This window comes from Helicoverpa armigera, chromosome 1 (assembly GCF_030705265.1).
Source record: "Helicoverpa armigera isolate CAAS_96S chromosome 1, ASM3070526v1, whole genome shotgun sequence".
Classification (NCBI taxonomy): domain Eukaryota; kingdom Metazoa; phylum Arthropoda; class Insecta; order Lepidoptera; family Noctuidae; genus Helicoverpa; species Helicoverpa armigera.
In genome coordinates, this window is record NC_087120.1 from 949,115 (window position 1) to 963,319 (window position 14,205).

At 40.6% G+C, this 14,205-nt stretch overlaps 1 protein-coding gene and 1 long non-coding RNA gene across 2 annotated transcripts; one reads left to right on the top strand and one right to left on the bottom strand.

The window, feature by feature from the left end:
- The first annotated feature begins 361 nt into the window (after nt 1-361).
- On the top strand, nt 362-14,103 carry LOC110379370 (uncharacterized). The gene is made up of 3 exons (XR_010276623.1): nt 362-556; nt 12,392-12,649; nt 13,952-14,103. It is a non-coding gene; the product is annotated as an uncharacterized LOC110379370 (long non-coding RNA).
- On the bottom strand, nt 6,458-8,750 carry LOC110379353 (cytochrome b-c1 complex subunit 1, mitochondrial). Its single transcript, XM_049840734.2, has 2 exons — nt 8,564-8,750; nt 6,458-7,982 (listed from the first exon to the last, which is right to left on the bottom strand). Exon 2 carries the CDS (start codon nt 7,911-7,913, stop codon nt 6,522-6,524), a length of 1,392 nt encoding a protein of 463 aa, XP_049696691.2. The 5' UTR covers nt 7,914-7,982; nt 8,564-8,750; the 3' UTR covers nt 6,458-6,521.
- Nucleotides 14,104-14,205: the final 102 nt, after the last annotated feature.

The window sequence follows — 14,205 nt, forward strand, 5'->3', positions numbered from 1 at the left end:
CCACAAAGCGATTTCGGTAAGACCCGGGAATCGAACCTGGGACCTCGTGCACAGCAGTCGCACTATGCCACAACTAGAAATTATTATTCTCTTATATCACACTAGCTTCTGCCAGCGGGGTTTTCTGTACGAATCCGGATAAAAACGTAACCTATAACCTTTCTGTATAAAAGGGCTATGTAACTTTGAAATAATTTTTCAAATCGGTCCAGTAGTTCCTGAGATTAGCGCGTTCAAACAAACAAACTCTTCAGCTTTATAATATTAGTATAGATAAGATCATTCACGCGCGCTAAGTTCACACGGTCCATGATCTCTAAGCCGGATGGGATATACAATGTACAGTTTCATCACAATATAATTGCCGGATCTTCGAGGTGATTGCACGTGTGAAGTAAACTATATTGCGAATAGACCGTGTACTGCAGAAATCAGATCCGCTTGCAATTGATCTCTAAGAAGAAAGCGAGTATCTAGTGTTAATGGAATGAGTATCTCTTTAAAAGTGAATTGATGTATTTGCGGTCAACTGTGATTTTTCGAAGAAGAAGGCAACGTGAGTATATTGGTTTCTTTAAATAATTATACCGTAGAAATAATCAGAATACACAAGCGTTGCGTTTTCTTCCTATGTTAGCTGCACAACTACACGTTATGACTATTAACAGACGCTAATGACTAGTTTTCGCTGTCGATTCGAGAGATAGGAAAGAAGAAGCGCGTGAAGTTTATCTTGAATTCTGTCAATTTACTGATGTAGGTCTGTGTTAATCGAATGTTCCAGAAAATTCGCAGAAAGTTTTCTGCGAGTACTCTACTGAACATTGTTACAAAAAGATTATAAACATGGCCACAGTAAACCGCTAGTCGTAATAAATATGTACATATACTTATTGCACAAACCATAAAATATTACAATCACTTGTTGTTACAATTCGTAAGCCGGCACTTAAATAAAATAAACAATTCAATTGCTTTTTCACGACATTTGAGCATTAGTCGCTCTAACGCTACGGAAATGTTAAAACTGCCCGTACTATTACTTCTGTTATGTTACAAAAGTGAATCAGGTAAAACCACCAAGAAAGCGCCATGGCCGCGTCAAGTGACACCGAAACTCAGAATCCATCACGCTCAAGATGCTGAAACTGCTGCATACCCGTTCATTGCCATGCTAATTACAATTCCAGAACCAAAAACATCGTTTTTAAGACATTGTACTTCCTCCATCATAACGAAAAACTACGCACTTACTGCAGCACATTGTTTAACCATAAGATCAACTTCGCCATTGTACGTTTGGCATGGAAGTCATGCTGTATCACCCCTGGAGACCGAATCATACACTGCAGTTACTGAATACTTTCCACATCCCACTTCTCGTGGGCCACTCGCCGAGGGACCGTCCTTCCGTACGTTCCTAAATGACGTAGGTCTGGTGCGATTTAATGACGTCACCCTCCCAAGATACGGAATATTATCTGCAGTGGATTACTTGACTATGATCGGTCTGCCTGTGAAGTACGTAGGTGGCGGGAGGACCAGCAAACCAGATGACGATCATAAACGGGCGTTGCAAGTTGGCGAAGGTGCAATTTTATCCTGTCCCTCGGAATTTAAGAAGACGTCCAGCATCATAATATGTGTTGTTCCGAAATGTGTGTCGTCTTTGAGTCCCGTGGCTCAAGGAGACTCGGGTGGACCTTTGCTAGAAAATGGTAAAATTATCGGTGTGATTGCTACTAGTATTTCTCACAACTCGTCTAATGTTTGTACTCCGATCAGCCCTTACCTCGACTGGATCTATAGTATTCTAAATTCGATTTGATATGATTGGTGCATGTTCTGTTTTGTGAACGATTTTATACATAAATAGTGATATCAATTTTGTAAGTAACTTTAATTATAACTACTTTATCGAGACAGATTCTTGATTTGTATTTAGGTATGCTTCTGTGTGTCGTTTCCCTAAATATATTGTTAGTGTTATTTTTTAAGTCGTAGTTTTATTCATCATGATTTGCTTATTCACCTTAACCTCCCTAACAGCCCGTTCACAATGACAAACAATTTTCGTTATTTTTTTGCCTTGGTTAGTAAACCAATCGATTTCGCCCGGAGAAAAAACGTACGTACGTACGGAAAAATACGACCGGCTCATGTTTACGTAAGTGAGACCTTTCTAACAATCGTAGCTGTTTGTAAGTAGTGCATATTTTATCTGAATTATTGTACATATTTATTCTCATTCTTAACTGTGCTTAGACAATGCCTTGTTTTACACTACAGATTTTACCCCAAGTTCTAAGATTGCGGCAGTCAAGAACTGTCAAATTGTTTCTGAAAACATGACAAAGACCAGGCAAACAGAACCCGCAGGGAGGTTCGTCATAAATTGAAACGGAATCGTTATCATATCGCCTTTGATTCCATTGTTGAGGAGTAACAATGGCGACGTGACGAATATTGATGGCGACATCTTACGGTGAGCAGGGAACATTCATGTAGCTAGTAGCTAGCTATAAGTATAGAACATTTGTCATAACGTAGCAGACCATTGTGAAAGTGTCATGCTAATGGTATTTCGAAGTAAATGATCTTTTAAATAGAAGTTTTTATTTAAAAAAAAAATATCAAACAGGTGCTTTCTACATTAAAATATTGTTATGGGTCAGACATTGTTATTCACACCACAAGTTGCTGGACTACTTCGCAACAATGATAATGATCCCGTTACTCAAGCCACAGTACCTCAAAGCTTGCAATTATTAATATTGTTTCCACCCTCTCGACCACTAGGGAAAGTTAGCGAAAGATCCACAAGTACTCGAACAATTCTGTAGTTTGCCTCATTATAAGCTCGGCAGCCGGTGAGGCAGTAGCCCGGCGAGCCAGCCGGATGAAAATCCTTGCATATTCTAACTTCTGAGCGGGTCTACGGATATTGCCTTTCGCTATCGTTGAATTAAACAAACTATTCCTTCACTATAATATTGACAAGACGGGAGTTTCACTAGTTTATTGGAGATTAAATTGTTTTAATAATCCATTGTAAATGTTTCACGAGTTCATTGTACTTGCTTGAATTGTATATCTATACTTTTTACCGAGTGGTCAAAATCAGGTAGGCTAAATAACTTAGACTCCCTTGAGTGTTTTCCGGAATGCGGTGGCGCATAAATAAATAAACTTCCATAAAGTTTGTAGTAAAATGTCCATTATCCTGAGACCAAACCTTTCCGTAAAGTTACTCACTACACCTTCGTCCCCAATTTGTCAGATTTGCGCAGTGCTCAATAATTCAACGCGTCTCCTCCGGCCTTACCAAAACGAACGATAAAAACTTTACGACCGATAAAAATCTAATCCAATTTCTTTGAAAACCAGTCAATATGGAATCACTGGGTTTAGCGATAACTCTGGTTGCTTTGGTTTCTGGGGACATAACTAAGCAAGGGAACGAGTTCAATTACGTAGTTAGCATTCAAAGAGAAGGTAGCTTCAGGAGTTTTCTCTGTGCTGGTTCCTTGATCGCCAGCAGGTGGGTTCTGACTACTGCGCACTGTCTTACAGAGATGGCTGTAAGAATACGTTACAGCAACACGAGTAACGTACTGGACTATAACTACAGTGCCATACTCCAGCGAATCCACCACATGAACACTCGAAGCTGCTACTCGAGCTTGGACGACAGAAGCTCACTCAGCCCGAAAGCGAACAACATAGGCCTTGCCCTGGTCGAAGCTGTGTCCTCTCCTAACTACGCTCGGTTGTCAGCCATCGATTACCTCGCACTATTGGGTCACGAAGTCAAATTCATGCAATTCAACTTTAGCACTACGCTTAGAGCAAAAGTTAAGTTAGTCAGTCGTCGAATGAGCAAAATAGAGCGCCAACGGGGAAAAGGTGTTGGCTTTGGGGCGATAAAACGTCCTTGGGTCGACAAAAAGTCCCAAGATCGTGAGGTGAATGACTCGCTTACTCAGGGTACAGGGTACAAAGTGGGTACTGGTGTTGTGATGATGTGCCAGGACAAAGAATTCCCTGGTCCGACGGTGTGTGTGGTACAGAAGTGCATTGGAAGTCAGGAGTCAGTTGTGTCGGACTATGGCGGTCCCCTGACTCATGATGGCAGCATTGTTGGCGTCTCCACAGAAGTGGAGGACTCATACTCAATGTATACTCCTGTGAGTCCGTACTTGGATTGGATTAATACGGTAATTGCAGAGAACGGATAACTTCAAACATTGGTTCTCATCCTGTATGGTCTTACTACAAAAAAGTTAAACAGATGTTAACCACATGTTTAACGAAAATACTCTATGCAAAATTTTCTAATAGAGGTTGTTTAACTTTTTCGTAATAAGACCGTTCACAAGTTCTTAATTATTCATTGTGTTATGTACTCCTATAATTGTTATTATTTAGTTTTAAGTATTTTTACAATGTAAGTACATTAAGACTTCATGACTGTTTTTTTCGCTGTCTTTTGTATGTTTATCGCCAAGAAGTTCACTAACCACAATCAAAAGCTAGTTAAGTAAGATTTGATAGCAGCCACTCTATAAACACGATCAACAATTTAATAAGGAAGGTCTGTTCCTTAATAATGACATTGGCGTTTATTATCGTCGCAAGATGGCGCTCAGTTATAGCTTCCCTCATAAACGCTCCCCGGGAAGTGCCTACAGAGCACTGTATTGTATCAAATGACCTTTACTTGAAGATTTAAAACCAATTGAAGACATCTGTCGGCTATTTGAACGTATCGTTTGTGTGTCTAAAATTTTCTGCAGAGACGAGAACCGAAGAGAGAAATTACGAAGATATTCGTCAAAATTTTTCGCCACTACCCCAAAAAAGTATGTCAGTAACTCTGTCTGTCAGCTTTTCTTGGTCGCCAAAATAACTAAGCAGATACTGATGTAGTTTAGAGCCTGAGAAATGAAATAAACTTTTATCCGGGTGCGAGAAATAGTTACCTCAGGGAGTCAAGTGAAACCGCGGGGATCAGCAAGTTTGTTGTACCATTATTTACGTTAACTAGTCATTAGGATGCAAACAAAAATCTTGTTTATTTTTTCGATTGTGGCATCGCAAGAACAGTCTATTAATTGGGGATCGAAAATGAAAAACAAATGCTCTTTGTTATTTCAATAGTGCACCGCTCAAAAAACGACTAGGAATATTTTTGCTTTTGTGTATTTGTTTTTATTTTGGGTTCGAAAATATTAGAGGATTACACTCAATTGCATTACGATGCAACCAAGTGAGTGAGATTTTATTTCATTAGGTTAGCAAACAATTATAAAATTTACACCTTTACATAAGAAAATAACTTTAAAAAAGAATAATTGCTAAGCTTAGAAAAATATTTTGATATCATTATCATGTTCAACTCATAAGTATAAAATAATTACAAATACATCATTAATTTCAGTCATCCTCAAAATAAAGGACCTTTTATTCAAAAAACTTGAACTAAACTACTAAAACCGAATGAACTTAACCCACTATATAGACTTAATCTTAATATATACCCTTCGATAGCCTCCAAAGCCGATGTGGCACCGTCCAATTTTATGTGTTTGTACGTCCGCTGTAATCTCAGAAATGGCGGAAGTTTGTACCTGGGTAAACAAATAGGAAGGGGGGTAATCATCCCCCATTAGGGGGGCAACCGGTGCGGCTAACTACCCCCCCGTACCTCCTACAGAGGGCTGCTGTCTTGTCACCCGGACAGCTAGTTGGAAGAGGGTTAACACAGCTTTGATTAAACGTTTGTGGTGTTCAGAATTAATTTAATTAAAAATTGCTGTGACAGTTTTATTGGTGTTGAAGGCATGTTTGTAATATTATAAGTAGTGAAGCACAATATTAACTTCTGAGTAGTGTACAAATGTAATTGTTGTGTAAAAATAGAAATATGTATCTATCTAAAACATTTCAGTGAAATCAAGTGAATAGGTTCCTCTGTAATTAAAAGCTGCTTCTCTGCACCTGCATATTATGATAAACGTTCGACACCAAACGAACATTGTGTAAGTAGCCTAGCAAACTGAAGTGGGATTCTTTCCTTGAATTTTAATTTAAATTTATTCTAGCTTCTTTTCATATACTTCGAAAATACATCCAAATCGGTCATCATCATCATAAAGCTTTTAATAGCCCAAGCAAATAATACGGTGGCCTAAAGCGATAGACGTTTATTGGTCACAAGTTCGATTCCTGGCTACAGCTATCGGCTACCGCCACGGTTCGAACAGTTTCTGAGCATAAATCTCGGCTTTACGGAGCCGCACCCTGAAATATAGCACGTATAAGTTCAGATAATATTATTATGCTGATATTCGGACTAACTCTGGCCTGGAAGTTTCTCTGCTAGCTGATTCATATTTTATTGTATTAAAGAGCTATACTTTACTTGCACGATGAACACACATAAATGAGTCTGGACTTGATTACTGAAATATACTTTTTATTAAAAAGCACGAAGTAAAAGGATACATTTTATTTCAAAACTATACTCTAAACCACCACTGTCCGCTCCTAATTCTGTTATATTCAGGCAACGTCTCCGAGGGTCCGACCGAGGCCACCACCGGGCACTTGTCGTAGAACACTTCCATTGCCAAATCCTTAAGGTTCTGTACCCTGAACATACACAAACTGTCGTCTATATCGTGCAGCAACTTCCTCCTATTGGTGTACATCAACTGTTTGCCGATATCTTGTGAAGACTTCACCACGCTGTCCAGTTTGCGCGCCAACTTCAAGCGAACGTGATTTATTCCTCTGTCGAGATCCCCCTGGTGCGTCATTGTACACAAATGCATAAACTGCTCCTGAATGGAGAACAGCGCCTCATCTACCAGCAACCTGTCGCTGACGAAGTACACGCCGAACAGACCCACGTCGCGGTACGCTGTGTAGAACGCGTGGTACCGCTCGCACGACTTGAACGTAGAGGCCGCGCGCGCCACGAAGGGAGCGTTGTTCACTCCACCTCCTTGACTCCGATCCCAAGAACCGATTATGTACTTCATAAGCAGCATGAAGTAGTATTTAGAGCTGCTGTACCCCGGCGCTTCAAACGCTATAGCTACATGACAAAAAGGCATAGAATCATCGCGGTATATTACTTGAGAGCCAGTGTACCGGTTGATACTGTTCTCCGGTTCGATGCACGGCTGCGGCGGTATGCCGCCAAACCGCGGTTCAGCAAACGACATGACTGCGTCGTGGCTGACGTCGCCTGACGTTGACAACACTAACTTGTATGGCTGGTACTGTTCGCACATGAAGCTGCTGACCATGTCGGCGTCAAACCGCTCCAGGTTCTCAGAAGTGCCGATGACGCGCTGCCCTAGTGGGGTGCCCTGGAAAGCTGTCGCGTGCAGGTAATCGAACACCACCTGTTTAGGATCAGCGTCTGCGTCCTCCAGCTCCATGTCAATGTTGCAGCGCTCCTGGTTCATTTCACAGTCCTTGAGATCGAGTTCGGTGACGATTTTGTGCAGTTTGTCGATCGCACGGGTCGCAATTACAGAGGGTATAATCACCGAGAATACTTGTAATTCTCTGGTAGTGCGAACAGTCATCTTGGCACCCATGGAGATGAGTGCTTCCTCTAGCGCGGCTTTGTCCTCGGATTGGAAGCCCTTGAAGGCCATGTGTTCGATGAAGTGCGTGAGGCCGTTGGTGCAGGGGGTCTCGTAGCGCGGGCCGGCCGCCACGGTGAGGCACACGCACGCCAGCGGGGCCTCGCGCCGCCGCTCCGTGGCGATGCGCACGCCGTTGGGCAGGATGGACACCTTGAGGCTCGGGTCCACCGGCGCCTCCGGGCACCACGAGTACCGCCGCCTCCAGCGCCTGCTCACATCCCGCGAATATTTTGATACTGTTTTCAACATTGTTGTAATCTTGGTATGTATAATGTCACGTGAAAATGATTATGTCTGTCATCCTGCATGAAGGATTTTCTAAAAAGTATAGATATATTAAGTATTTTAATGAAGGTTGAATGACTAGGCGATATCACGAAACCGAAGATGTTTACCGATTTGCCAAGGATATCTTATTATTCATACATAAAGCTGCACATCGCTCTGTATTATTTATAGCAATGGTCGAGTAAATCATCTGGAACCCGTTACAAATGCGAGCAGGAATTCATTGTAATGTGCGAGATAAACTAAGTAACGCGCTCCTATTGAATAGTTTTGCATATTAATGAGATATAGGAGCTAATAGAGCGTGCGGCTGATAATGCCTCCAGTGTATGCTCTGCTCTACTCTAATGTTATGATCTAATAGTGTGTGCTCGCCATTATTGTTATAATGTTATTGACAAAAGCAACGGAATAAAGCCACTGTATACTCAGATAGTTATATAATAGTTATACACAATGTTTCCTTCGGTTTTTCAGAAAGATAGGAGTTTTTTATGGTTTAAAAGTTTGACAACTTGTCTTTTTAGGTTCGAACGACCTACAATAAGATTTGAGAGAATGCCTGTATCGAGATTACAGAGTTTGGTTGAGTTGATGGTTTAGATACTTACATCCATGTCTGCTATTTACTATATGCATCTTACAGCAGTAGGCTGGTGTTCATGAGCCCACATGAAATTCCTTTTTTCCATGGATTGAAAACGGCTTTATGCTCCTACAATGCTGCATTTTTATGAATTATATTTTTAACAATTCATTTCTTTTTTCACTTTTTTTTTGCTATTATTTTAACTGGTTAAATCTTACGTGAACTACGTATTGGAATATAATCCATAAAATATAAATAACTAAGTACATAAAATATTTATGAGTGCAATGCTCACGTAATGCAATTGCATATTGTAAGAAAATTGTTTCAAGTTGTTTGTGGTACAAAACTGTGATGAATTCTGCCACGTTTGTGTTCACAGTGTTACAAGCTTGTCACTTGGTGGCTATCGAACAAAGACGCATCTACAAGGGAGTGGACGACTCCGAGGGGAAGTACCCTTACGTAGTAGCACTTATCAAGTACTACAGGCGAGGTACCGGCACCCTCATCGCTCCCAACTGGGTTCTAACCGCGGCACGCTGCCTCACCTCCACCACACACATACAATTCGGTGACATGACGATACCCTTCGAAGTTACTGAATCCAAACGACTGGTCCTACAGACGGAGCAACCACCGTCCACTAACATGCTGGGGCCGGACCTAGGACTCATATGTGTTAATACGGTGCCCATGAAGACGTACGCCATGGTCTCAGCAGTTGACTACAAGGTGATTGAAGGTCACGCCGTCGAGTTCGCTGGCTACGGGTTCACACAGAAAGAATGGTCTAAAGATATCGAAACGAATTTCAAAAAGGACCAGGTTAGGCCACTCCAGCTCGGCTCTGGCCTCGCGACTGGTTGTAAGATGAATGGTTACTTATTCGGGCCGTTTTTGTGCGTAGCTCCGAAGTGCTCCAACGCGGAACAAATGACACTGCCAGGCGACCCGGGCGGCCCGCTGTTCTACGACGGCAAGGTGGCAGCTGTCCACATCGGCAGCCAGACCATGAGCTCCGTCCGCCACTACACGCCTCTCAGCCCCTACCTCAGCTGGATACAGAAGGTGATTACTACACCACATAAATTCCATGTAATACAGAGGACGAGGGACCTCAACGTTACTTCAAGTCAGGACTTGAAGAATGTATCTAACTACCTTTACGGTCTAAAAAGTAGAGTGAAAATGTATAGAGAGAAATTGATGGCAGTTTTGAGACGAGAGCTAGCATAGTGGCCGCATCACAGCGCTGCCGGAGATCCATAGTGAAGATTTAGGACAGACGTCGTTTCAAGGCAAGGATTGTTCAAGTTTTTCTTGAGCACGATACTGTTAACGACTTTGCGGAAGAATCTTCGTACGAAAAATATAGTAACCTCAACATTTGTGTGGGTCTACCACACAAACGACGGCGACGTAAGGAAAATACATTTGCAAGATAAAACGAGCTTTGCAGCAAGCAATTTGTTTTATTTTCTATTCCAGCATTAAAATGACAGATTCATCTCCTGACTAGCCTTTTCCTGAATATGTGAGGGTCGGCTTCCAGTCTAACCGAACGCAGCTGAGTAACAGTGTTTTACAAGGAACAACTGCCTATCTGAACTCCTCAAACCCGAGCAACGCATACTCCTGGTTAAGCTCAAATTTTAGACTGAAAATAACAGGGTTCCAGACTATAATGTTTATGGATAGGTTTAATAAAAGCAGCCCTGGCGATCTCTTGTGTATAAAGTTAGGAAGTCACTAGTTTTATGTATTATGCATTCAGTCCGGAGCGATTCTCGTTGAAAACTCCTCAAACAAAGCCGGCGGCTTTGTGAGGACCAAGTCGATATGAATATTGTCGATACACTGATGTATAGCATAGATAGAACTTATTAAGAGGTCGATATACTTGACGTGGTATGAAAGTATGAAGAGGACAGACCTTCTTGTTCAATCATTTTTGACTCGTTTTTTTATTTTTATATCTGGATCCTTTTACAAAAAAAAATGTAGCATAGAAAAACATGAGTTTTTTGAGCATTTTCCAGCGTTGTTTGAGTAGGTACGTCAAAGCATAAACACGCTGTAGCGTTTGTACTTATAACAGCATTATTAATACAACTTTGAAATATTTATGGCTTTAAGGAATAACATAAAAACAATTTGTTTTACGACATATTTCGTCGTTTTTACGATCACCCTTTTTTATGGCCTTCTCGACCGCTATTGTCCAACTATGGATTTCTTTTATAAGACTAAAGTATTACACATTCAACCCAGACTAAATCAAGCAGAGTGGGGCGGTGAAGTTTTTAAACAACCAATATGATTACGTTATTCAATCATCTCGTTCTCCTAAGAAACAAAGTAGACGGTACTCAGAGGAGTGGAGTGATTCTATTGGTTGGTTAAAAACTTACTGCTTTGATGGAGTCTGGATGTTAGGTACTAAAAAGGTAATTAAATATTGTTTTTAATATTTTCGCAACTTTTATTCTAAAAATAAGAATGATTTTTCTTTGTTGAAGTATCACAGTTTGCAGTTCTTGAAAATCAAAACATCAAACAACTACATATGTATGGGACCATTAAAAGATGCTCGTACACCTTTCATCTTCCACTTCCCAGCTATTAGATCTTTTTTACTCAGAACTATTTCTGAATCCAACATTAAAGTCCTATGTAGTAGTTCTGAGGACATCATTAAAGGTCCCACAAACGTTAGTAAGAGGCTTTCGTAGAGTACATGAGACTTGACGTGTGGGCGAAGTGGTTATACAGTCGATGCAACTACAGAAAATAGCAAAAACATTTCACGTAGAACTACCATGACATCTACACACTTATGTATTCTAATGTTATAAAGACGAATATTTTTTTTTGTCTGTCTGTTTGTTTGTACCCTAAAATGATCCGATGAAACTACTGAACGGATATGAAAAGTTCTTTCACTATTGGAAAGCTACACTCTTCCTGAGTAACATAAACTATATATTTTCCACGGGACGCGAGTGAAACCGCGGGAAAACAGGTAGTACCTACCAATACTTAGTATAAAATGCAGTCAAATATTGAGCGCACATAAAAGTTTAGTTTTCTTTTTACGTTTACATGTCTGTGATTTATGCTTATTGTGTTACAATTGTTATGCTTTTGTACGAAAGGAATATTTGAAAGTAAAGTATTTTTTGTATCTACTAAATTCAATGCAATATAGGCTAACATCATTTTATTTTTTAAAACTCTGGGCACGTCTAAACACCACAAATGAACTTGAAGTGCTTTCTTAATTAAAGCCTCAATTTGCAGAGCGTCTGATTTTGTGTTGGCATTTATCTAAAGGTAAACTATCTTGATATGACTTTTTCTAAAACCCAGTTTATTTACTTAATTAATTGAATCATTATTTTACGCAGTTTATTATTTGTGTAAAAAATCCCGTCAAGATGGTTTACTTTTAAAACGTGCCTACTTAATGGAGCCTTTGTCCAACAGTGGACGTCTTTCGGCAAACACGGCGATGTGCCTACTTAATGTAGTATAGATTCAATTTATTTACCAAATAAAAGTGCTTGCACGCACAGCGTATACTCGAACGTCGTTGGAATACGATTGGTCTTATATTAGTAGCAGAATGCCCGCTAAGGTTAAAACTGCTATTGCGATTCAATTTCTATTCAATTTTGACATAATTAACTTAGAATCGGGCCCCTGAGTCTCCTGCTACACATCATTATCTCATTCTGTTTGTTGTCCTGGTAATGTAACGTGTCTGTGTAGCAAATAAATTGTTTACCTAAATGTTTTAAATGGATACAAATATTCTGGGCTACATTACCACATATGAAACTTCCAGGTGACCTGATCGTGGGATGCACGGAGTATGCACGTCAGCACTGCTTGTGTTATGCATGCCACTGTTCAGCGCGCCACTGGTCCGGATCCCACTGACGGAGGTGCCCCGACGAAGGGCCCCGCCTCGACTCATCCACTTTCACACCAGCGAGAGCTTCCAGGTGCCAGTTAGAACCACCCAACCGCCAACGACAGCTTCGCCACGGTCTTTGTACCGCGTCATTAAATACAACAGGATGTATGAAGATTTTAGAACCAGGTATCACCTGTTTTAGGGTTCCGTACCCAAAGGGTAAAACGGGGTCCTATTGTTTTCACTCCTATGTCCGTCCGTCCGTCCGTCTGTCACCAGGCTGTATCTCATGAATCGTGATAGTTAGAGAGTTGAAATTATCACAGATGATGTATTTATGTTGCCGCCATAACAACAAATACTGAAAACTAAAATAAAATAAATATTTTGGGGGGCTCCCATACAATTTTTTTTGCTCATTTTCTAAATACGGAACCCTTCGTGCGCGATTCCGACTCGCACTTGGCCGGTTTTTTTACTAATTGGTGATCATCAAATGACCTCTAACGCTGTGGGTGCAGCGTGAGTGTTAGACTTACTGACAAAAACACACCCTTTCTTAAGCCGCTTATGCACCAGGGCCACTTTAACTAAAATAAAATAATGGTTATTGACAAAAAAGTATCTTTACATTACATACAACTCCTTTGAATAACCCAGCAGTACCTACCGGCAGGCTTTAGCCCTGGTTGGCCCCACTAGGGCCTTTTGTAATAGGTACCTATACTTATATCATATCATGAATACTTATAAGATCTGCTCCTTTTACCCAACTATACTGGCCTCGGCGTCTAGTAACCGGAACGTTCAAATAACTAAATTCCCATGTTTGTTTGATAACTCCTCCGCTCCCAAAATAAGTAGGTGTCTAAAACAGATAGTGCAGCTAAGGTCATAGATTTTTGCAAAAAGGTGTATAAAATTAACTTCTACCTAGATCTACTACAACTTTAAATTACCTAAGTCCCGCTAAATAAATGCAACTTATGAGTCTATAAACCCTCATATTTGAAATTTTTGAAAAAGGCTAGCTGCACTTCGTTTCCCGCGGTTTCTCCTTCCTCCCGTGTAAAAGTGTGGAGTGAAATATACTTAGCTTATGTTACTCGCAGACAATGTAGCTTTGTAATGGTGAAGGAACTTTTAAAATCGGTCCAGTAATTTTTGAGTTTATCTATTACAAGCAAACCAGCAAAATTCTCTTCTATATCTATACTATGTAATATTATAAAGCTGAAGAGTTTGTTTGTTTGAAGGCGCTAATCTCAGGAACTACTGGTCCGATTTGAAAAATTCTTTCAGTATTGGATAGCCCATTTATCGAGGAAGGCTACTTTTTATCCGTTCGTGCCGTGGTCCCCACGGGATGCGGGTGAAACCGCTGGCACGAACTAGTGTATAATATTGGTATAGAAGTATAGATTAGAATTTAAATGTTTTGATTTTGGATTCTGTGAACTGTAGACATAATTAGTATGGGTGTTTCAGGAATGGTAGACACACGTTATCGAATGGCCACGTGAGCAGACCGCGGCCGCCGGCAGCCCAGGTGCAATGTGACTGGTGTGACAGCGCCGTGACGAGACGTCTTCCAAAGATATCCAACAAATAAATAAATATCTAACAATTTCATACGTTTAGCTATCGTGTTTTATTTTCAAGGAATGCCTATGTAGGTTCTCACTATACTACTCATAAAAAAGCCCTTTATTTCTACTACTTATACAGTTGTACCTACTCTA

Coding starts and splice junctions, on each gene's coding strand:
- LOC110379353 (XM_049840734.2), bottom strand. CDS start 7,913: ATGTTGAAAACAGTATCAAAATATTCGCGGGATGTGAGCAGGCGCTGG.